Source organism: Streptopelia decaocto, assembly GCF_964273445.1.
Source record: "Streptopelia decaocto genome assembly, chromosome: 2".
Classification (NCBI taxonomy): Eukaryota; Metazoa; Chordata; class Aves; order Columbiformes; family Columbidae; genus Streptopelia; species Streptopelia decaocto.
In genome coordinates, this window is record NC_138655.1 from 138777438 (window position 1) to 138802019 (window position 24582).

General features: G+C 39.8%; 1 protein-coding gene across 4 annotated transcripts in view; it reads left to right on the forward strand.

The window, feature by feature from the left end:
• Positions 1-24582, forward strand: part of CDK6 (cyclin dependent kinase 6) — a 145528-nt gene that overhangs the window by 24682 nt on the left and 96264 nt on the right. For all 4 annotated transcript variants that reach the window (XR_014183343.1, XR_014183344.1, XM_082045631.1 and 1 more), the window contains exon 3: positions 6789-6924. Coding sequence is in view for 2 of the 4 variants with exons in the window: in XM_082045631.1 (XP_081901757.1) it covers positions 6789-6924 (136 nt within the window). In the remaining 2 variants the exon portion in view is untranslated. The remainder of the gene's footprint in view (positions 1-6788; positions 6925-24582) is intronic.

Here is a 24582-nt window from a genome sequence, read left to right on the forward strand (position 1 = left end):
TACCAAAGAATCAGAGCATCTTGAAATTGTACTCTGAACTGGAATCTTGTGGGAGCTTACTGGGAGCTCTCAGTACTGTACAACAGCAGTGTACGTGACTTTGAAAGGCAGTGTACATTTGCTTGCTCGAGGATCACATGAGAGCACTATGAATAGGTCAGACAGCTATTGCTGATCCTAAACAATCTGTCAGCGACTGTCTTCGTAACAGGCCATGTTATTTTTCTGGTTTGGGGGTGACTTGGCCTGTCCCTTGCAAGGAGAATCTGACAGTCTGTTTGATACAGCAGCACACAGGAGTAAATGTAGGTGCCAGCAGGCTGGTATTTTCCCTCAATAATGGCAACTGCTCAGTGTGTGGCCAGTTTGGATTTAAAATCAATTGCAACAAGCTGTTAATAGACTGGTGAGGAGTTAAGTATTTCAAAAACTGGTGAACTTTAGGACGAGTCCCGAAAGTGAAGTTCTGCAAGGAAGGATGTTGTTTGAATTACTGAGCCTTACCAGATCCATTTCTGGTCCTTGCCTATTAAAAATAATCTCCTTTCACAAAGAAGGTGAACAAGAAATGGTAGCGTGAGAGCTAAAAAAGACAGCATGCTGCTATAAACAAAGAGAGGTGCAGAAAATGTCTTGTCAAGTGTATTTTTCCTTGAAGCAAAACTCTTTAACAACTGCATCTTTTAGTGACTTGGGTGGCACAGGGAGTAAATGTACTTGGTCTTTTCATCTTTTAGGCATGAATCTTGGCTTCTGTTGAAAACAAAAATTACTTTTGGTGGTTTCATCAGAGCAGACATTTGTCTGCATCACAAAACCATTCAGTCTGGCACCAGGGCCCGGCGTTGCTCAAGTGGGGCCCAGCGCAGGAGAGCCGGGGTGTTGCAGGTCAGGGCTGCAGGCAGTGCTGAGCGTTGAAAGCTTGCCCAGTCAGCCCACACTATCGGACTTTAGCCAGTGCTATTTACTTCACTTTCAAGAGCATCTATTTCTCTCTGTCACTTTCTGTGTCTCTCTTCCTCACACACACTTCAAGAACAAAAACATCTTTTATAGAGCTAAGCATTTTAAATAATTTTTCCAAATCAGAAAGGGAGAGAGACTGGAAAAAATTACAGCACAAAGCTCAGCTTGCAGATGAACGATTGCCTTGTCATCCTAATATCCCCCTTCCTTCCCTTAATCCTCACTGGTGAGTGGGCTCTAAGTGAGAATATTGGCTGGGCTCTGCTGGAGCAGGTCTCCAGGACAGGACTTTCTGCTGCCTTGCTTTCACCATGCAATTACTTCTTCGCGGTAGCTCTTTCTGCACTGTGCACAACAGATAATGAATGAGTGGCTTCAGAGTTGAAAACATCTATCTGCAGAACATCTGCCTGTCCTAGATAAATTGATTTATTTTATCCGATTTTATGTTCTGCCCTGTTCTGCTATTTGCCTGAAAGAGGTTTCTTCTGAAGGCAAGAAGAGATCCTGTTACTCTTTCCTGGGAGGGTAGCAGGGCAAGGAAAATATTCAGAGACTCCAAGAACCCTGTAGAAACTTAGACGATAAGGATTTGAAACGTAAAGTTCTCATCAGCAGCATAGAGATATGCAGGCTTGTTTTAATTAATTGAGTTTGACTCAGCATCTGACTGCCAGTGGATGAAGCTCCCGGTGGGCTAGTTTGGGGTGCTGCGGGCAGAGCTGTGCTGTGGGGATTCAGTACCGAGGTGGGTCAGTTGAGTGTGGTCTACGTGTCTTTGCGTTGTGTTGCAGTCTGCCGTGGAGGCATGTCTGAAGTATCGATGCACATCAGTGCAGCTGCAGCAGGTGTGAGAAGCACATTGGGAAGCTCCTGAAGTCCCATATGCTTTTGAAAATGGAACTTAGGTCTTGCATTGCTACGTGCTTTTACAGATGTTATCCCAGAAAAAAAATGCACCTAAAATATGAGATAATTTGAATTTACAGGTCTGTTTATCTGCACATGTTCTTTTTTAATCTAAAAGTACTTCACTGAAGCTCCTTCCACTGAGAAGAATCTACATCTGAAATACCAGCTTTCAGAGGCATGGAGGAGTAGGTGATTACTGATCAAGATGAGACAAAGCAGCATGTCCTGAACAAAGGGGAGGAGTTCTGTCATACATTTCAGAGTGTGAAGCTCCATTTCCTGTTTTGCTACATGGGACATGATTCTCCTAACATACATGTTCCACTACACGTGCCCAGCTATTGTCGTCTTCTTCTGAAATATGACCCGTTCGTTACAGTACATTGGGTATATGTGATGCCAAGTAGAGATTGCTTTTTGTTAGCAGAGACTTTTTTCTCTTCAAAAGCAAGAAAGGAGAACGTATCTAATATTTAAAGTATGTGGAAAACTGTTTTTTCCAAGGAGTGCGTAGTTTAAGAAGTTGGGGTAAACGAAGGGCTTGCTGCTGAGTTGCTTCCAGAGAACAGAAAAGTCTAGGACCGCTGCTGAAATTTGGACTCAAATGATGCCTGACTACTATTCTTCAATGCTTTTAGCTATGAGAAGCCCAATTTTATGTGTGCTTAAAAATTATGGACTCATAGGATTAACTGGAGCCAAAGGCAGTGAAAGCAGAAGCTATTCAAGCTCCCTGTCACGTATTTGTCAATAAAGCTCAATCATGACCTGTAACAGTCTTGGTATCCTAATCTTGTGGTGTTTGCATAAACACTGTCAATCATACATAAATTCTGTGCTGGTTTTCTGTCATGTGGATAAATGCCTTCCAGAGCTATAGTAGAGACTGCCAAACTCTTTCCATCTGAGTCTTTGTCCAGACTTATGAAACCTTAAAACTGTAGCCACATTACTGTGCCACTGGCTACCACACCAAAGTCTTCTTTAACATTTCTCCAACTCATAAATTAACGGCTCCAGTTCTCTTTCTCTGTCATGCATAAGCTAGGAAGTAACTCTTCCTAGGACGACACTTCCCAAAAAGTTAAAGTAAGTTCATGTTCTTGAAAAACTTGTGTTTTTTTGGTTAGTGATGTGAGTGACCAGCAAAGTAAATGAATCTGTGTTCGTCTTGCATTAGTCCTACTGCAGTTCAAACAACAATAAGTCTTTGGATGCTCTGGCAACAAGTATCTAATTCTTTGATCTTCCCTTTGACTATGCTTTGCGTCATTTTCCAGTGTACTTACTCATCTGTTTGACAATAGCCAAGAGAATGGATGTCCTACAGTTTTTCAGGTCTTATGGTCAGATCTGATTTTTGGTATTTCTTGCAGGTGGCTTGAGCTGGTGGCTTTGATCTGCATTGCTGTTGTCTCAGTTTGCTCAGGAAAAAAACGCTTATTCCACTTGAAAATGGGTAATGGCCAGTCAGTAGATGCAATAGTTTTCAAATTACTTGGCATAACTGTGTCTTTTCTCATAAAAGCATTAAGCATTCAGACTGTATATAGTAAAATGAAGATGAACTGATGTGCACTTGTCAGACTACATGTTGTAAGAAACTATGGACACTTCAAGAAGCATCATCTAGTTTTCTGCATTCAACAAACCTTAGGTATTTTTGCAGGAAGGCAGGTATTCTGCTAGGTTTTAGTAAGATCCACTGGGCAGTAGACTCATAAAATAAAACAGAGACATAGATTTGTAGCTTATAAGCTCTTTTTTTTTTCTATTTTAAGTGCAATTAACTCGAAAAAATGTCTGCACTATAACACAGGTCCTCCGTAAGTGTCTGTTCAACACTGTTCCAGTTCAGATCAACACGTCAGGTGCTGTGTGACTCCAAGCCAAACATCTTGTTAAATACTTGCAGGATTTCCCATAGCGGATCTTACTTCAATCAAATAATTCAAACGTTTCTTTTTTAAGTACAATAGAAGGGCAGGGCTTGTGTTTACAAAGTATTCAGTATGGAAATCCTGTATTGATTGAGATACTTTACTTCATTTAAGACAGTGTCCACAGAGTAGCTCTTTAAATAAAAGGCCTTTTACTGTTCCCTATTGCAGAGAGGCAATCACATGCAGAACTAACCCGTCACGTACAGATCATGAGAAACGTGCAGTGCAGACAGCAGAGATGTTCCTTGCTAAGGCAGACAACTCAATGGATTATTTTTTCACAGTGGATGCAAAATAATGTAATTTAGAAAAAGTAGTTTTATCTCTATCGAAACTGTCAAGTAACGAAGCTGTGTCTTTCTCAATCTATTTCCAAAATGGTTAGAACAGGCAATGCCAGATGTTGTTTTTTCATAATATTGTGGATTCATATAAGCTGTGCTTTAATTTATTATCTTTCTAAGGCAGCAGCTGTATTTTCTGTGAGTAAACACAATGTGCTCCCACCCAGCCTGGTTCAGGATCTGGAGTTTTTATTATTAACAGTAAAGCATTTACTGTTTTACATAAGGGGTGTATAAAAGGGAAAGATAATATTATTACTCGGTGATAATATTATTACGTGGTAATAGGTGACTAGAACTGCATTGCTCTGAATTCCTTATTTTGCTGTGCCAGAAAATGCCCAAATCAAAACAAGCCACATGCAGAAGACTTAAACATAGAATCCACATTTCCCTCCACAGTGAGCTGGAAATTATGTGTTGCTTCTGTATTCTATACACTGAAATATTTTTTCCTTTTTTTTTTTTTCCCTTGAATTATAACTCTGCTATAATTGAAAAGATAATTTTGCCAGTGTATTAAATACCTGGCAAAAAAAGGTGTTTTAGAACATTTTTAGGTAAATGTAGGTCAACACAAAGGAATCATACAGTTGGAAATATTTTCCAGTGTTTATGTTCAGATGTTCAGACCTGTCTGGCTCCTCTCTATTTGCATGTGTTGGGGTTATAGGCAGTCCAGCTACATTCCACATTGATTTATATAAATATATTGCAGATTATTAACCTCCAGCCAAATACCAGCAAATTTCACTTTTCCAGGAGGTTTGCAACTTTTCATAAAACTGATTTACTGCGTAGAGGGTATCTATCTTCCATGTGCACCCCATTAATGGAATCGTAAAGACAGCGGTATTCGTCTTTATGAGAAACGTGCTGAGACATTTGCTGCTACAGTCATTTAATTAAGATTTGTTCATATCACAATTACAGATTGAGTACAGATTGCATCCTTTTAGAAGACATAGGGTGACTGTCTGTCCATATTCTGTAACTTTGGTTCCCGAATTATTACTCACTGCAGAGCTTCTTTAAGCTAAAAGAAATGTGCATGTATCCATTTCCAAAACATGGTGGCTAATAAGCAATTTTTAGGTGTCTGGCCAAGGATTATTTAGGAATGCTGTTAAAGTGGGACCAGCCCCTTAACATGTTAAGTCTATATCATTTCAAGTGAAGCATACTGCTGTCTTAAACCTGGATTACAGTCTTCACAGATAGTTGTGCCAATTCTTCCTTTCTCTTGTGAAGTATTCTGAGTTTTAAGGTAAAAAGTAAAAACTCAGTACAAAGTGTTTTCCAATTCTGTTTGTCAAGTGGCTTCTTTGAAAAGCAGTGACCCCCAAGGCTTTGTGCGTGACCTGTTGTCTACAGATCCAGCATATAAAGCCTTTAGTCCCAGGACAAAGAAGAAAAATACTATTTGATAATGTTATCAGAAATCCTGCACTTTGCGAAGTAAGGAAGCAGTTATTTGAAGAAGATAAAAGGCACATGTAGTAAAACCATATAACTGCTGTGATGTTGACCAAATAAGCAGTAGCATCAACGCTACTTTTGGTTTATCGATGGTAGGTTCTTCACTTTATAGAATTTTTCTCAATAATTGTATTCATACATTTTTTAAAATCTACTATCAACTAATAAAAGTAGTGATGCTGTCTTGCTTCAGAGAGAAAGGCAATCCAACATGTAAAATTTAAAACTAAATGAATGAACACACAAGTAAAGTATGTGAGCAGGGAACAAGCATCCTTCCATCTGTAAGACTGTTTCCTATTGTGATTTTGTAGAAGTGGGACTGGAGAAAAAATAGTGAAAGTCACTGGTATGAGCAGAGATGTGAAGCATAGAAGCATGGGTAGATGTTTGTGAAAATCCTAATTAAAAATATAAAGAAATAGAGTAGTCAGATAGGAATGTGACAGTAAGAAGAGCTTTGCAAATTAGTGTGAATATGATGTTGTGCAACAAGGTGAAACAATAAAGAAATTTAAGTAAAAGAATGACAGAAATGGATGAGAGAAGTGGGTTTTCTTAATTGCGGCATCTTGCGCGCGAAGTTTTTTCCAGACTGTGTCCTGACAATGACGGGATTCCTTGTGTTCAGGAACTTGCAAGAGTAATCAGCACAAAAGTTCTGCTTCCGCTGAGGGAGATTTAATTCTAAAGCCATGTGATGGTGAACATGGGAGTTATGTAGGTACACACTGCATGTGCATGCGAACACCTGGTATTTTTTATCTCAAAAATGTTACTCTTTTTTTTTTTAGTGGTTACAGTAGATGCAGCATAGAATGTGGATACATGTCATTTTCTGTATTAAGTCTAGTTGTTCTGACCAAAAAATATTTTCTTTCCATGTAATTATTTTACTTTGAACAGCTGATGGATTCTTAATACTTCATCCTATTTCAGAATGCACACATGACAGAGAGATATGATATTATCGATGTATCAGTAGTTATCTGATGAATCAGGAGCTCAAAGATTGCTCTACCCTTGGAAAGCTCTTTTTTCCGTTCTATATACTGTAAGAAATTTAAATAGACGTGTAGGAGCTGCAAGGTACATATGTCTGTAGTGGTTCCTGTATACTTACCTCCTCTTTTCCTCCTCTCAGATTGTTTGATGTGTGCACCGTGTCACGAACAGACAGAGAGACCAAGTTAACGTTAGTGTTTGAACACGTGGATCAAGACTTGACTACTTACTTGGATAAAGTTCCAGAGCCTGGAGTGCCTACTGAAACTATAAAGGTATTTAAGAAGATTTTGGGTATTATTTCAGAAAATATTACATACAAAGGGCAAGGAGATAAATCACAAAGACAAACTGCATTTTGATTCCGTGGGATTTTGTCATATCCAAATTGAGTAATGCCCAGGTTGGGACATGAACTGCAGCACAAAGATCTGTATTCACTGACAGATGTATTCTCTTTGTGGAAATGTTGCCTTTTTTTTTTTCCCTTTTAGGTTTATAAATCCTCTGAATCTCTACTGTTTTACCAAATGTAACATTCCAAATCATTAAGAAAGACCTTCTCTTGCATCTGTAGTGAGATTGTTCCAGTATTGTTTAATTGAAGACTATTTGAACCTTCCCTAGAAGGCATCTGGCAGGATGCTGGTTATTGTTAGAATGGATAAGATAAATCCTGTGCTCCTATCCCCTTCCCTTTGCCTTTTGTTTCCCCAAGAGACTCCTTTCATTTCCCACCCCTCTTGCCAGAAAGGTTTCTAGATGTCCCAACAGCAGGAAATGTTCACCGTGGACCTGTGGTGAGCTCTGCAGAGGATGGGCTCAGGAAAGGGGGTAGCCATGACCAGTTGTTGTACAAGCTGGGAAGGGTCTTCTCTCAGTAAGTGGAATAATGATCACAAAGTTTTCCCATCATGTTATTTAATATTCTGCATCTGTAAGGGAGGACCTCTTCCCAGAATAGGACATGCTTGCATTATTGGTACTAAAATATGTACACCAGCTCCTTCTCTCCTGGGAATTTCACAGCAAAGTGCTACATTGAGGATCATAGCTTCAAATATTTGACAAAATATTTAATCTTGGAAAGAGAAGCAGAGGGATTGATGTTCTGACATTTTGACTGTGTCTGTTTAACATTTCTTTTGATTTTTCTTTTTCTCATGAGAACAAATAATTTATGCCTTCAGAGACGGATTATGTTGCATTTGTATAAGTACTTTCTGGAAGTATGTTGTGTCATTTTAGTCTGGCAAAAGTCCTGAGGGAGGAAACGAAAACATGAAACCTATCTGAAATTCAGTTGGTTTAATATTTTTTTTGTTAACAGCTTCATACTTAGGAGTTGTTTGATCTTTCAGTGTAAAATTAGACATAAAACTGATAGAGATCCTTTCACTTGTATCAAAGTCACAAATGTATAACATCAGTGAGTTCCAACAACTATGTTTTTTAAGCAAACTTAGTGGATAAAATATTATTTTCTTTTAAATGGATACAGCTTTGATTGGGTCCCAGCAGAAGCCTGGAATGTACCTCTTGCAGTTGAAGGACATTTATGATAAGGCTTCCAGGGTTCTACTTCCTTCTAGGCCTTTGAAGCCACCTAAGGGAACTGTACTTCAATGTAACTAATTGTGAAAATAACATACAAGGGGACTGATGTATTATCTAACAAAATATATTGAAATGGATGGGAACCGAATGACCGAGCTTCTGAAATCTCAGTTTGAGATACCTTTCGAACTACGTTTCATTTAAAGCAAGTAGAAGAGGTGAGCACTGGACCAAAACGTCTGTGATTTTTTCTAAAAGCCCGTTCTAATGTTTGCACTAGTAGATCGTAATACGTATGTGTGAACATACATGTCATGGAGCTTATATACTGATGAAGGAAATTATTGCATTTACTTTTGAAAAGCACTATTCTGTATACAAGGTTTACTAGTTCAGCCCTGTTGATATATCTGATAATTTGCAACAATAAAAGAGAAAAAATTAGCTGCACAGAAAGAAGGAAGAGCTATTCTGGTCTTTATATACAGCGCAGGTTCCATTGCAGCCAGTGAAATTAGTGAGTGTACAATTCAGCTTGTGGTACATACAGCTCTTTTTAAATGGGTGAGGAAAAATGTAAAATTGCTGTTTACTTGGTCACCTCTGTTATTTCAACATTTGCACACTAGCTGATGTCTTATTTCTTGAATTCTGTTTGGCACAGGAAAAAAGAGATATTTGGTTAACTTGAGTTGTACCCTGCTACTTCACTATGTGTGTGAAAACACCCAGTTTATGGAGGTACTTTGCTGATAGTCAAGGTTGATCAGATGAGAAAGAGTCTCCAGACTTGTTCCTAATGCATCTTGATACCTTTCTAATGGTACAGTTTTTCTGGATATTTCTGGAAGAAACAAAAGCAAAGCATAGTTCTCCTGACTGCAGGGAAATATTGCCATTTTGCAACAACTGAACATTTAACCCAGAGCACATACATAATTAAATGACTAATCTGACTTTTTATAGTTTGGCTTTTGAGGTTGATATGGATTTGTAGTTCATTTATTTTCCAGAATTGCAGACAATTTGTGTAGGGTATTTCCCCTCACTGCTAGCTAGGTACAAAACAACTGCCAGTATTGTAAGACCATCTGTTAAAGTTCTGCATGTGTCAGCAACACAGAGGTGCCAAATGGGCCAAGTAAGCTCTGGATAGCTTGAAGTTGAAGGATCTAATACACCTCTTTGGCATCATGGTGTAAACTCAACAGTTGTTAGTGGAAGTTGAATGACAAAATCACTATGGGAGAAGTATCCGCCCCAAAAGATCTTTTCTGTGTGAATTAGCTGCCATCATTACACACCATTTGGGGGAGGGAGATTCAGCTTTTGCTGGTTTGGGGCATGCTGGGGTTTTTAGTTACTAGCTGTCAAGGAATATAAGTGACACCAGTACCATTTTAAGAATTTCCTTTGTGTTTAGCAGATAGTAGTCAGACTGTAGCAGTTCAGAGAGGCTAACTGTACGGATAATTCAAACACAACTAAAGCTTTTGTCTTAATGCTGCTCAGTAATATGCTTCTGATGTCTAAAGCCCTGCAGCATGACGTGCCCCAGAGTGTATTTTAGGAACATATCCACAGGTGCCCATAAAATGACAGGAGAGAGACAGTTTCCCTTTGAAGCATTGCCTGGTCATGGCAATACTTGCAGAGGATGTGGGGCAGACATGCTCACTTCCCCTCCCTGTAGCAGGAGCTGGAATGCTGTAGCCCATTTCTGTGCCTACCAAGTTCTAGGTTATTCTGGACAGAGGCATTTTAAATCTTCTCTCTTGAAGCAGTTCCATTATTTTTTAATGGAGTGTACGTCAGGCTAGAGGGATGGATAAAATGATTACAAATACTCATGGATATGGCATTCACTTTTTAATGAGAACTACGTTCAAGCCCTTAATCTAATTAGTATGTCTTTATAACTGCTGGATTATGGTCCTGCTCACCCTTCCTGGCTTCCTCTGTCAGACCTGATTATATATTTGTTCCATACAGGATGTGCCAGAATCAGCAATGACAACATCTTCCTTCTTTCCTCTCTACCCATAGTCTCCTCCCTTCTTTTCTTCCTGGGATACTCTTTTAACTTCAGGGCAGTTTATTTGGAAATGGAAGGTATGAGTTCAGTTTCCTTAGGACACAGCTGTTAGTCATGCACAGGTCTTTGGTAATGTTAATCATGTTAGTAGTTGAGCCTCCCAGAGACTTGGCTCATTAGGAACCTTTGTTAGTTGACATAAGGGTAGCGGTAATGGGAATGATGCGTCTCTGCCACAGAATGATTTTTCAAAAACAAAAAGGTTAACGAGCCACTAAAGCATTTTTATGTGTTAGTCTTTGTGGCTGAAGCATGTTTAAGCTGGTTAGTCACATTCTGATATGATACTTGTGAGACTTGCACGCTGTTTGATCCTAAAACATTTGGATATGGATATAATTTTTAGAACACTAATTACCTTTTTAATATGGAAATCATGTGCATGCAAACAAGTTGTTGTTTATGGATTTAAGCTTGGTATACCTAAGCTATTGCAGCATATATAAAATATTTAATATATGCATGTGATGGCTTGGTATATAGAGCTCTAAAAGACGCGGTTTGGGAATGGCTCTTTGGAGTTCCCTCCAGTCATCTTGTTTAGCCAGGCCAAGGATTCTGTAAGAATGAGAGGGGATAATAAACTGTTACTGAGAATCTTAAATTTTAGTATTGAACAAAATTAATTTTGTGAAGTAAAAGTAAACTTGCAGCTTCTTGCAGTGCTTTTCTTACAACTGATCAGAACTTCACCTACACAAGCTACATATGCTAACTGGGCTGTGTCTGTTTCAATCTGACAGTCAACAGAGGAGGGAACAGAACAAAGGGCTTCGGTATAGCAGGTGCATATGTTATCTATCATGGGATGTCAGAAGAGCTGGGAATGACCTTCTACTGACGTCTGTGATCTGTAAATCTTTGTGGTATTCCCCACAGCTTGGAACAGGGCAGCCAAATCACAGCAAGAGCAGGGTTTAAGGTATCTCCTTTTCTCTGCTGTTTCCTGATTCCTCACCCCAGTGAATGACTTCTGTGGATATTATTCCTTTTCTCTTTTGCATAGGAAGCCTAGATCTCTGATTCAGGGATCCAGATTTTGCTCTTTAGATGCCTAAAATTTAGACAGTACAGCAGTGAACCTGATTTCCTTTTGTGGATTTATCTGATAGCAGCCCATAAATTTAATTTTAAAATATTACCTCCAGTCCTAGAATAAATGTTGCTGTTGCATCTCTGTGCATTTCCTGTAACTTACATTACCTGCTAGCAACCCAGGCAGACTACTCACATCTTTGCAACTCTTAGAAAATTAATATGAAGATGTTGCTTCTCAGAAAGCAAACCAGTGTTCAGTGTTGTGAGGTGAGTCATCAGCCATCTGCTACGCTTGTACCTACTCAGTTGATCACGTATGAGATGTGGAGCAGATGTCACACAATCACGCAGTTCTGAAAACAACGCAAGATATTCCAGGAAAACAGATTCGCCAGTACTGAGAGTTTTCAGAGTGTGGCCATATTTAACAACATCAAAGTTAAAAGTCACTAAAAAAAGAGCCTACTCAAATTAATAAGAAAGATACTAGGAGATGAGCTGTTACTAGCATTTTCCTGTTAGTACATTTGTGGTAAAGAAAGAAGCAAAACTTAGTGAGGAATTTAGAGTCCGCAAATTATGGATCAAATCCCCATCTGATACTAAGAAGTGTAAATCCATTAGCTTCAGTAAAATGATGCCTGTTTACAGCTGCTAAGGATCTTGTTCTTTGTGGAGCATTTTTGCGACAAATTTTGTTCTGAATCCACATTATTAATGAAAGAAGAGTTGCCACTGTAAATAAATGTAAAACAAAACGACTGAACTGATATATTTTTGTGAGATAAATCTTTTCTTTTTTTCTCTGTTATCCTACTACTGGGGGTTGGGCTGCTGTGTGGAAGGGCAGTGGGAGAGAGAGCAGGTGCCCCGCTTTAAAAAAAGGATATTCTCCAAAGAGGGGTGGTTCCTTTTGTTGCAGGTGTTGTCATTTCTTTCCTGTACTGTGCTGCATGTAGAGAAACAGCGGCATCTCCTTTGGTGCGGTGGTGCAGGTCATAATGTACAGTCTGAACAAGGGGCTAGGAGGAGTCAGGATTTGAATGGAGACACTGCTGAGCACAGGATGCCACAAAATATGTCGTATATATACAGTTACTTCTCTAGCTTGGACCTTTTTACAGTCAATGTTCAGCCACTGATTTTAATTATGGTGGCAATAAATATCTCCAAATCCCTGCCATTTCCAAATTAAAATGCAAACATTTTCAAACTCATGATAATAGGGGTCCAGAGGAGGCCACAAAAATGATCAGAGGGATGGAACACCTCTCCTATGAAGACAGGCTGAGAGAGTTGGGGTTGTTCAGCCTGGAGAAGAGAAGGCTCCAGGGAGACCTTATTGTGGCCTTTCAGTATTTAAAAGGGGCCTATGAGAAGGATGGGGACAGACGTTTTAGCAGGGCTTGTTATGATAGGACAAGGGCTAATGGTTTTAAACTAAAGGAGGGGAGATTCAGGCTAGACATGAGGAAGACATTTTTTACAATGAAGTGGTAAAACACTGGCCCAGGTTGCCCAGAGAGGTTGTAGATGCCCCATCCCTGGCGACATTCAAGGCCAGGCTCTGAGCAACCTGATCTACTTGAAGATGTCCCTGCTCATTGCGGGAGGGGGGGTTGGGCTAGATGAGCCTTGAAGGTCCCTTCCAACCCAAACTACTCTATGATTCTATGATTCTATAACATATAGTTGGGGTTTTTTGCAGTGCTGTAGCCCAGGACTGCCCGGATCACCATTGCTTGCAAACTGAGAGCTTGTAAAAATGCGAGGCACTCCAGTAATTTTAAATCACTCTGTCCTGACTAGGGTGATTTAAAATCATTGGAGCGCTTCACATTTTTTCAGTTGTTCCAGTTTGGAAAGCAGTCAAGCAACATTGTAGCATAATGCATGAAAGCAACCTGCCTGAAATAATAATTTTAGTCTTTCAAAACAATGACATTGAATTAGAAATGTCACTGTGAAAAGATGTCCATCAAGGACTCTCTAAATAGACGTCTCAACCTATTTTTCTTTTATGGCCCAAACTCTCAAGTCAGCAGTACAGTCCAGTAGGGCCCTAAGGGACATGTCCTTTTTGAAGTCAGAAGGAGGCTATTGTTTTCAATAGATGGAGAGCCAGAAATCATCTTTATTCAGAAAGTCAAAGGGAATTAAGAAAATGAAGAGATTCTGAATTGTGGGCAGTGATGGAGATTGAGCCTTTGGTAGAAGAGAATTTATGACTGAGTCATTGCAAAATTGCAGTGTTACAAACACTGGAAGCGAAATGTTGCTATCAGCTCATTTCATTTCCATTAATTCAGCAGAACTGGACATTGATGTGATGCAAAAGAAAACTTATGGATCCTACTGCTCTGGATTCCCTTGAGATGCTCCCGGATTATTAGTGACACAAGGTTTTTGCTATTGGAACATCAATGTGGTAGCAATTGCTATGTGAAATGCTTTGATGCCACTGAAAGAAAGGGAGCATGTGGTAGGAATAATGCTCAAGCAGATGTGAAAGTGGGGCTGGACTGCCAGGCAGCATGTCAGAAACAGCACCGGACTGTTCCGCAGTGAGCCAGTGGCAATTCCTCAGCATGGAGAGTATTTCTGAGATGCTTTCCTTTGTCTCATGGTGGTGGTGGTGTATAGTTGCAACTTGCTCTGCAAGTCAATCCTGCCTCAGTGACCAGCAGAAGCATCACTCGTGTTCAGAGTCTTTCTCTTCATCAAAGGTGAAATGCCACGGTTAAAGCAATTAAGAGAAAGCTGTTGCAGCTCATGATGCACATAAAGCAGTGGCAGAACAACAGATTGAAATATTTGCATTTACTTTGCTTACAAGCTATATGCTACTATTGACAAGTAATTTGAAGTTCAGACTGCAGCAGATGTGAGATAAAGAGGAGACGTTCAAAAGAGCCATTCTTGGTTTTTATGGGGGCTGCCCGGGTTTAATCCCAGCCAACAGCTAGAACCACGCAGCCACTCGTTCACACACCCCCGCCTTCCCCAAGAGGGATGGGGGAGGGAATCGAAAAGGAAAAAAATACGCATGGGTTGAGAGAAGAACAGTTTAATAGGACAGCAAAGGAAGAGATAATAATAATAATAATAGAATATACAAAAAAAGTGATGCACAATGCAATTGCTCACCGCCCATGGCACTAATAGCCCATTCATTCCCGAACAGTGATATTTGCCCCCCCGACCAACTCCAGTTTATATACTGGACGTGATAGAACATCCCCTTGGCCAGCTTGGGTCAGCTCTCCTGGCTTTGCTCCCTCCCAGCTTCTTGTGCACCTGATAGAGCACGGGAAGCCAAAAAGTCCTTGACTACCCGGCAACAACCAAAACAGCAGTGTATTATCAACATTCTTCTCATACTAAATCCAAAACACAGCTACTAGAAAGAAAATTAACTCTATCCCAGCCAAAACCAGGACAGGGGCAGGTAGGAATCACTTGCTTAATAGTAGTTTCTACACTGGAAGGAAATCAGGCCCCTATGCCTCTGCATACCCACAAAGCTATATGTCACCCCAAAACAAGCACACAGAGTTGGGGAAGAGGTGACAGAATGACACAAATTGTGACAAGATACATACTTGGCAAACCTGGCCAACATATCTTTTCTTGTTGAACTTCAGATTCTAAGGATTGAACTCAGCTGATCTGGGGCAAGAAGCACCATGGCAGGATACTTTCCCATCTAAGCCAGCCCAAGTTATTGGAGCTCAGATTATCTGTACTAGAATATTCACAAAGTGTCCATATTTATTCACAGCAAAATACAACTGTAGTGTAAAATAATTCAAAAGTTGGCCACAGACAACTCATAGCTAATAGAAGATGACAGAGTAATCAAATAAGTCATTTTTTTATAAAATTGTCTTCTCTCCTCCACCCCAAGAGAAATATAATGCTCTTGCACTAGCTGCATGCACTGCTTTTATGCCAGTGAGTAAGCAGGTTATTGTATTCCACAGTAAAAATTAATTTGAAGCATGTTGGTTTAGTGGCACACTGATTTAATCAAGATATGTTGTGTTTGGTTTTTTTCCTCTGTAACAGATGCATTTACCTTATGCCAGAGAACAAATTCCTATAAAAATGAACAGGGGTGGAATTTTTTTGTATTGCATGTTTTCATATGTAGAACTTAAAATTAGCTTTAAGAATTTTTACATTATTTATATATTTATAGACACATAAACACACACATATATATATATGTAATTATTATGAAAGTCCTCCGACATATTTGCAGAAAAAAATGTTGCTATTTGAGCAAGGGAAAGGGAAACTCGATGATCATCACCCTACTGTCTATGAAGTTCATGATCTCAAAGTAGCTGTGGGCCAGAAGAGGCCAGAACTGGCAACTCAAAGAGTCAAAGGTACAAGAATACAGAAGGGGTAGCACCAGTTCTCCTCCTGTGAACGTGTATACATGTGAAAGCATACTATGCATACATCTACACGTGTGTATATGTATATATATATACACATTAATATCTGCTGATTCAAAGAGTCGTTCCTGTAGGCTTATGTTTCAGCTTATCATCAGATAAAGCTAGGCTGGAATGAGGGCTGGTACAGTTATAGGGAAGGAATAAAATGGGATCCAGCCAAGTCTGCTCCTTTCCTTCCTACTCACCGTGTCAGATCAGAGACACATGGAGAGCTCCTGTCCCACCAGCCAAAACTTCTGAGAGTCAGGGAGCTTCCAGTGATTTCAACTCAAGGTTCTCTGCCACTGCTAAGGCCATTTTTCCAGCCTTTTCTTCCTTCCATCCTTCCCTACCGCTTTCATTTTTTCTCTTGCCTTTCAATCTGTAGTTACAGTATATGGCACTCTTCTGTTCTTTCCCTCCCTCCAGAACTTTTTCTCCATCTCTTTACTTTCCATTTTTCTTATGCCCTTCTAATTGACTCTACTCCCACAAAAAAGTCATATAATGGAACTGTCACACTGTTTCTCCACCTGGGGTCTGTCTTGTCCATTTTATTTGTGAGCTTTTAGTGGAAGAGGCTGTGTGAAACCCCTTGACTGTATAGTGCCCACCATAATGCATCCTGCTTTTTGTCTGGACTTTACACAATACCTTGTTAAACATGAGTCATGATAATCAGATCCTACAACAGCACTATTTGTCTAAAATAGTGCTTCTCCTCTGCTCTGCTGTTTCCTCAGCACAGCCACTTCACACATTTACACAACTGCTTCCTTTATATATCAGTGCTCTGTAATCAGCGTATGGTTCATGTTACAGGTTTCTCAGGTTGCAAAGTGAAATAACCTGAGCTTTCTTCCATTTTGAGAATATCCTTCTGTCTAAGAAGTCCAAGCAAAGGCGCACATTATTAGTAAGTTCAAAAGCAACTGCCAGAAGACAGAAAATTTTGGAATGGAAACACAAGTGAAATAACAGAAATACCGTTTGTTGTTTTTTCTTGGTGCAACAGCAAGGGAAAATATTTAGAAATTAAAATTATGAATTTCTTTCTAGTTTTAATAGAGTAGACGTGGTTTTGTAATATTTGCCAATATTGGTACTCCAGAGAACAACTGTGGGTCAAATCCTTCTGTGGTGTTACTATTGGCTTCTTAGGGTTTCTACAGGGGTGAGTGTGGTGCAATGCTATTAGCATCAGTTAGCAAGCAGCCTTTCATTTGTTTTTATGCAAAACCTGAACAGTTTGCAATTAAGAAAGAGCAAATTACAAAGGCTCAGGCTCCTAGATCAAATCTGTCCTTAACTTGGTGGTTGGAAGCCTGACACAAAGACTCATAAATATCAGTATTTGAGGTTCTTTTTACTTCTCTGTTATCGTTACAGCTATATATTACTACCGTTTATGTCAGTACACGTGAAATATTTAAACTCCTTCTGGAATATATACCCAAACCTTCTAGTTCAACTTCAGACTTTAAAGGAGAAGCCCCAAAGGGAGCAGAGGCTCTGCTCCAGCAAAGTGCTTATGCTTCTGCTCAATTTTATGTAAACAGGTTGCTCCAGCTTTAGAAGCAGTGAGATTGAAAGACTGTGAATTAGAGGAGCTGACAGAAAAGAGTCAGTTGTTATCCTGTACTAGTGACCTGATGAATTCCAAGGTTAGAGCAAAGAAGAACTGAAACCATTGTTTCCGTAGTCTCAGCTTAGTCATAAACATGCTTTTGCTTGTGTTTAAATGCATGGTCAGAGAGAGGAAGTAGTCTTCCCTCAAAACTTACGTGTAAGCAATGTCTGTGCCTTTGGAACCAGACTCCTGGCGATTCACAAAAGTGTGTCATAGTTGGTCATCACAGCAAACTGACTCAGTAATGGAAAAGGGTTCCAGAGGGTCACAGGTTTGACAGACTCGTTTGTTTCTTTCTCTTTTTTCATTAATATCATAACTGTTCTGGCCACAGAATTTATCCCGTCTGCCTTTGAAAATCATGATGCTTGAGAATACCAGTTTAAAAGAAGAAGCTGTTTTTTACCATCATGACCAACTCATTAGAAGCCAGTACATTATGTATTTATTAATGTTGAGCAGTGCCTCATACCATAAAGGGCCCATAGAAATTACTGGCTTAATTGCAAAGAAGGTTACTGCTCAACAGTTTTCACTGTTGCTAAATATGTGACTTTACAAACAGCCCCATAAAAATTCTGAGTATTTCTAAAATGTCCCACTTCTTTGGTCCATGCAATAGGAAGCATTGCACTGTAACTTTAAAATGCCAAAAATAATCAAGAAGACATGTTAACCATCTCTTAAGAGTGTTTCATTTCCAAGCCAATAAATTCAGCTGCTGAATTTTTGTCCTTTGTTTTAGGATGTGACAGTTCTGTTGCATAATTACAATTAGGGAATCTCAGAAGGCTCCGAAATGTTACAATATTCTGTGGATGCAAACGCAGAGTCGTTTTTTGTTTAGTTTTACAGCAGGGAAGGGGCACTGGAATGGCAGCATGTTGCCTTTTTTTAACATCTAGTTTATGATTCATTCTAAAATATTCTTTCATTTGGAATTAGCTTCAGATATTCCTGTTCTGACAAGCAGAGTAAATATTTTAGCAAGGACTTTTTAGAGAGAAATTTTGACAGTAACATACTCCTCCCTTAATGTTACAAAGCAACTACTTGCTATCCAAACCCAGAATCGGCATTTTAGTGGAAATGGTTCCAAAGGCATACATAGGATGTTACAAATGTAAAATGCATTTAATGAAAGAGTATACAGATGTCTTTCATACATTTTAAATAAAAATGTCTAATTTGAGACTTGAGAAAGTCAACAGCGATCTCTGAGCCATATGCTTGTTATTACAATAGTATGTTGTGTGTAACTGTCATTCAGTGAGAAGCAACTCAGACCAAAAAGGAAAAGACATATAAAAACATGAAGTTAAAGGAGGAGAGACCATCTTACAAAGCATTTTTCATTATGTTTTGCCTTGATTAGAAGGCTTTTCCTTTGCTCACATAATTCCTGCTCACGTCTATAGGGCTTATTGAAGACATAGGAAAAGGAGAATACAGGCCAAGCTGTGTGGGCTATAGTGAACCAAAACTGCAAAGAGATGCATACTTGACAGAGAGTTTAAAATAAAAATAAACCACAGTTTCTTTGCTTGGTTTCTGGAGCAGAAAGTCGCAAAACAAGCAGAAAACTTTTGGTTCTTGATGAAATGCTTAGTTTAGCTTCCTTACCTCAACTGCTCTGAGTATTTCAGACTTTAACCTTCATTTCAATGAAAAGAATTTAGACCTAATTTGACTTAGGTTTATGTTTGTGAAACTGGGGCCTTGGAAAATATTTCAGAAGTAGCTTTAGCCTTATGTTTGCATCTTGTTCTTTTGGAAATGTGGAGGTAACCTTGATTTGCTAGTTAGTGGAGTCACGCTTTATTGTGACAGAAAACTAAGAACAGTCCTTCAATGAAAATAACAAAGACCTACCCCATGGTGATTGATGAGAACGTTGTACGAGTGAAATGAGCTGGAAAGTCATCATCTTGTCTTTTCCTTTGCCATAGGAAAAGCATAACAGAGAGATTTCTTTTATTCTGGTCCTGATAAGGAATCTAACGAAGCATAAGGAGAGGTTACACAGCATGGAAATGCGTTAAACCCAGCTGCTCACTAGCTTCCAAAGCTGCAGTAAATAATACAGTTGCTATTTAATAAACAAAAGAAAACAGAAGTCCTTTGATAGTGATCCCTGGCCTCTCTCATTTGCCCTTCTGAAGATACAGTTTGTTTCTACTTAATTGACTGTCATTTTGGAATAACATAGAGTTTGATATTGTATCGCATGATTTGTAATGTTTGGGTTTTTTTTTTTCTCTGACAGGGAAGACAAAAGAGTTGTCTTTCTAGGGCCTGATTCAGCAAAGCACAGATGTATGTGCTCCAAGTTGTCTAGATTGTGGCTACTTTTAGTCTCATAGGTTTTCCATGAATGGTTACAGTGAAGGTACACAAGAAGACATGTAGTTTTATTTTCCACATTGGCTTACATGATCAATACCCTGCTTTTTTGCTTGTCACAAGTAACCCTTTTGAGAAGCAACAATGCATTTGTCACAAGTTATATTTGTCACATGCATCATTTGTGACACTTTACTTTCAAAATCTACTTTTTCATGGAAGTAGTTTGTTTCACCGATTGGATCTTTTTACAAGTTAACTTTCAACATACCTTTGCCTTTTTATTAAAAATCTCTGAAGAGTTTGTTTTGTTTAGCATATGGGGAGGTGGGGGAAGAGAGAGAATATTGTGCCTGTCAACTATTGGAGGCAATCTTCTCCCCTTTCAAGAAGATGACCAACTCTCATGTTGTAACTTTGCCCCCATCCCCAAGCCTCACCCTCATGCCCAGAGCAGAGCTGATATTTCTCTATTGTACTAACATTAAGAAATAAGTAGGCTCATCACTCATTGTGTCACCACAACTTGAAGATGCCTTCTTTTTTAAGAACCAGTCAAGTGTTCAAAAGAAAACAAGGCAAGGTTTACACTGATTTACACTGGTGTAAATCAGTGTCATTTTGCTCAGAACTGAAGGGGATATGGCCCACGGCACTTCAGAGAGACTCGGCAGATGTGTGGGACCATATCCCACCACTGCAGCCACAGCAAACATCTCAAGCACATCTCTACCTGTTACAATTTGTTATATCTGAGATCCAGAGACGGCCTCCTGCGGCATGCCAATAGCTGGCATCTTCTACTGATCTACCTTGCTCGGTAATCACCTGGCCTGTGGGAGAAAGCAACCCAAAGAGATGGGCCACAGGTCCTGAGAGTGAATGTGGTGGGAGAGGAAATACTTTAGTGGGCTGGGGTGCAGTGAAGGCATGAAGAGAATGGCCAGAACTGGGGATGGGGCAGGAAAGGCCAACGGGGCACATGAAGAGAGAAAAGAAGTAAAGGAAAAGGTAGGAAATCAGAAGAGGAAGGAGAAGTGGTAGACTGTGTAAGTGGAAGGGAATGGGCAGCCATTCTCCCCTAGTCTGGTGCTATGAGCAAACTTCTCATGCTTTCAGTGAAAATAAAAGACTTCGTGCAGTTGCTTGACTCTTGCAAAATCTTTTCTCTGTGCCTTGTCTGTAGGATAAAGTGTTTGCCTGTTCCCCTTGTAAAGCTGTTTGTTCAAGAGCTATTAATTTTGAGAATAACTCAGTCTGCTGAGTGCTTCCAAGAAACAATTCTTTTTTTTCCACATCAGCAAGTTTCTCATACTGAAGACCATTTTGATAGTTCATACAATGCTATAGCAGTGTTGCAAGGCTATATGTACAGTTCTTGGACTGGGGGTCCTGGCCAAGCTGATTCCAGTAGGCCACTGTCCCCTCTTGACTCCTCCTCGAAGCTTGTTCCTATCCATAACTTATACGCAAGAAATCTTTCCTCTTGTATATATCCTTGGTTTTCTTGAATGCTTTTATGTCTGTCTAACTGAAAGCAAATTCTAAATCCTTGGAGTACTTAATAAACATTAACCAGTTAATCTTTGCAACACTCATGAAGTAGTTAACTGGTATCGCTGAATTTATAATACCAAGCAAGAGAGACAGCAAAGTTAAATGATCTGTAACTGGAGCTCAGGTTGTAATTGACCCCAATGTTGAGCCATTGTACAGCATGGATGAACATCATGATACTTCTGTCATGCAACTACATTACAGGCAAAACAACTATTGAAAAGTGGCTTTTAAAAAGTGCACAACTGAGCTTTATTTATTATGTATTCTCTGGGGAGGTTAGGAAGGGATTGTCTTCTTACTATCCTCTGTGTTCACATCTTTAATAAAAGCTGTTAACTATTTGCTACAAGAGTGTCTAGCTCTAGAGAATATCTGTATTTCGATGCCTGGTGTGGTGTTGTCACTTTTGTCTCAGAGAAGGCTGGCTAGCTCTCGCTGAAGGTCCTGCTGGTTCCAGCAACTGTGGGAGGAGGATGGAAACATTAAAAAGTGGTGGGACGAGCTCAGGTCTTTGAAAATTGATGGATAGAGCCCCAGTGACTTTATTGGGCTTTGGTTGTGCCTAATATGAAGCCATCTTCTTCCTCGGCATGCAAGTGCTCTTCATGACTATGCTGAATTCCTAGACATTTTTGTGATGGAAGCAATCAAAATTAGTTAGGCCTAAAGTCCAAAATCTGCATTAACCTCAGTTTTTAATTCACAAAAGTGACTCCTTTATCCTGCCGACCTCTTTTACAGTGCCTTGAGCTCTAATGTGTCTCTATATGCCACAAAATATATTTCATTATCTATCAGGAAATGGAGCAGGCCTGTGTTATAATAACTTTAAACAAGTTTTCTATTAAAAAAAAAATTCTGGACTGAGTTCATAACTTTGAAGGAGCCATAGGAATTATGTGCCCAAGTCCTATTGATTTTAAATGACGTTTGGGTTTCTAACCTGTCAGATTCTATTGACTGCTTTTTTCTCAGTTTTAAAAAAGCATAACTTATTTTCTCGTTGCCATACAGGTGTTTCATAAAAACTCCATGCATTGTTAGTGGATACTGTTTAAAAAAACAGCTGAGAAATTAAAGGAACAGTTGCATTGCGCCCTTTGTGTCTAGCCAAGGATTTGACGGTTTTCAAAAAAGTCTTGGCTGAAATGTTCAAAGCTTCCTTGGGTGTAGGAGATCTGGTCATCCAAATCCTCTGGGATACTTCTAAAATCTCACCCTTTGTTGTTACGTATCAGCATATAAACAAATCTCAGCCTTCTTGATGGCACACTGCAGACAAATCGAATGAGAATTTCTGCAGAAATGTCAGTAATGTTTCCAAGGTGTTGATAGACCTTTAGGAAAATAGTCTGTCATAAATCTTGACGTATTTACATAATTTAAATGCTCCTCTGGACCAAAATCCATGTGGTCTAAGCTGTTTGCACATGATTTTGAGCATGTTGTTAGCCTTTTTTCTGAGGTAAGCCCTTCTTGTGCTCAGGTGACAATGCAGGGCAGCCATCTTCCAGGGCCTTCCACACTATCTCTAACGTTAGCTTAAGTTAGCAGTCCCCAGCAGATAAATCTACAGATTTACTCTCTGAGAAGACTTTACCTCCTAAGTCTGAAGCTGTTTGTAAAGCATTTTTCTTGATGTATGTGCATAGCATTGTTTCAGCTTTCTAATCACTGACCAGCTGGCTTGTTAGCGAATAGAGCTGCGGGCCCCTTGCCACGTTTCATGTGAGGTCTTGGCTGGGTGGCCAAGCAGGCAGCCTGCAGCCAGTGTCAAAGCAATTCAAGAGGTATTGGCACAGCAGTGTCCCCATTAATTTCTGCTTGTCACATGCTGTCATGCAAGTTACACCAGAGAGGAAATGACCGTTAAAAAAAAAAAAGTATGCTTGTGGCACTTGGTCCCCTCCAGACGTTATCCCCGAGGTTAAACAAGTGGATACAATTAGCTGCTATCCACAGACAGCTGCAGGGAAGGAGAAGCCGAGATCTGGGCCCCACAGCAACGTGTCTTTCCTGTTAGCGAGGAGTGTCACCGTCAACATATGCCATATTTTTAACCCTTCACGGAATCCGAGTAAATTTGAAAGAGCTATTATGACCAGCGGTGTCACAAAGGTGCTGGTAAACACCTGTAGTGCTGACTGAGCAGCGTTCTCCTCTAGCGAAGGGGGTTTGTTTGTTGATACCATGTCTCGTAACGACCAATGCAAGCAGTGCTGGAGGAAAATCAGCTTGTCAGCTGATAATTTACTTTGTAGATTATAGATTTTGTAGTTGGTAGATTCTGGCATGGAGCGAGAAAGTGATTTCCATGAGCTCCTCTCAGAAGCATGCTGAAGTAGTTAAAGGGAGGCACATCCAGATTTGTGGATTTTCTGCATGGACTAATTTCTCTGATTACGTCAGGAGGGCTTCCACAAGGGTTGCAATAAGTGATGATATACTTAGGATGTCCAAAAATGCAGCTTGGGAATGTAGAAGGAAAGTTTATGAAGAGGAAATGGCAATGATGTCCCACAATGAGAGAAGGAAATATATTAGAAACAATCAAAAATCTTATTTAAAAATTGAAAGCACTAAGCCCTACTGAGAGGTGATAGAGATAGGGGAGTATACACAGTGCTCCAGAGCAGATTGACTTAGTCAAGTGAAAGTCTGGGTTTTAGCCCAGAAGAAAGAGGCTCACAGCATTAGTTGAAAGAAGGATGACTTGCCTTGTTGAGGAACATGACCGTTAAAGAAGCTGGAATTAGATGAAAGTATACTCCAGAATTCAAACTGCAACTCTGCCCCAGCCATTCAGCTTGACCTGATGTGATGCTTAGATGCCAAATTTTGGCTGGTGTCAGTCCCCAGACGTGTGCCGGAGGGGGCTTCAGAGCCAACGTGTGCAAATCACAGATGCTATTTCAAGTCATCTGCATGGGGCTTACCAACCGGGTGAGCCAGTAAAGGTTTGGGGGATTTCTTGGTTCATCTCAGTCCTCGTATCTTTTTCAGATGGCATGAGGAATAAAAGAACAGAGTGGGTAACAACTGTCAAACCAGGATGTGCTGTGACTACTGTCTCCAATACAGTTTTATGAAAAACTTGTAATAAAAGAAAATATGTTTCCCAGAAAGTATTTGGGGATGTACAGAACTGTGATGATATCATCCAGAGATACAGGGAAAAATCTGTTTGTTTGCTTATCTAGGCTCAGATCTATCAGAGCTGTGCCTTCTGTTGTGTTTTTCTGCTGGACACAGAGTGGAAAGG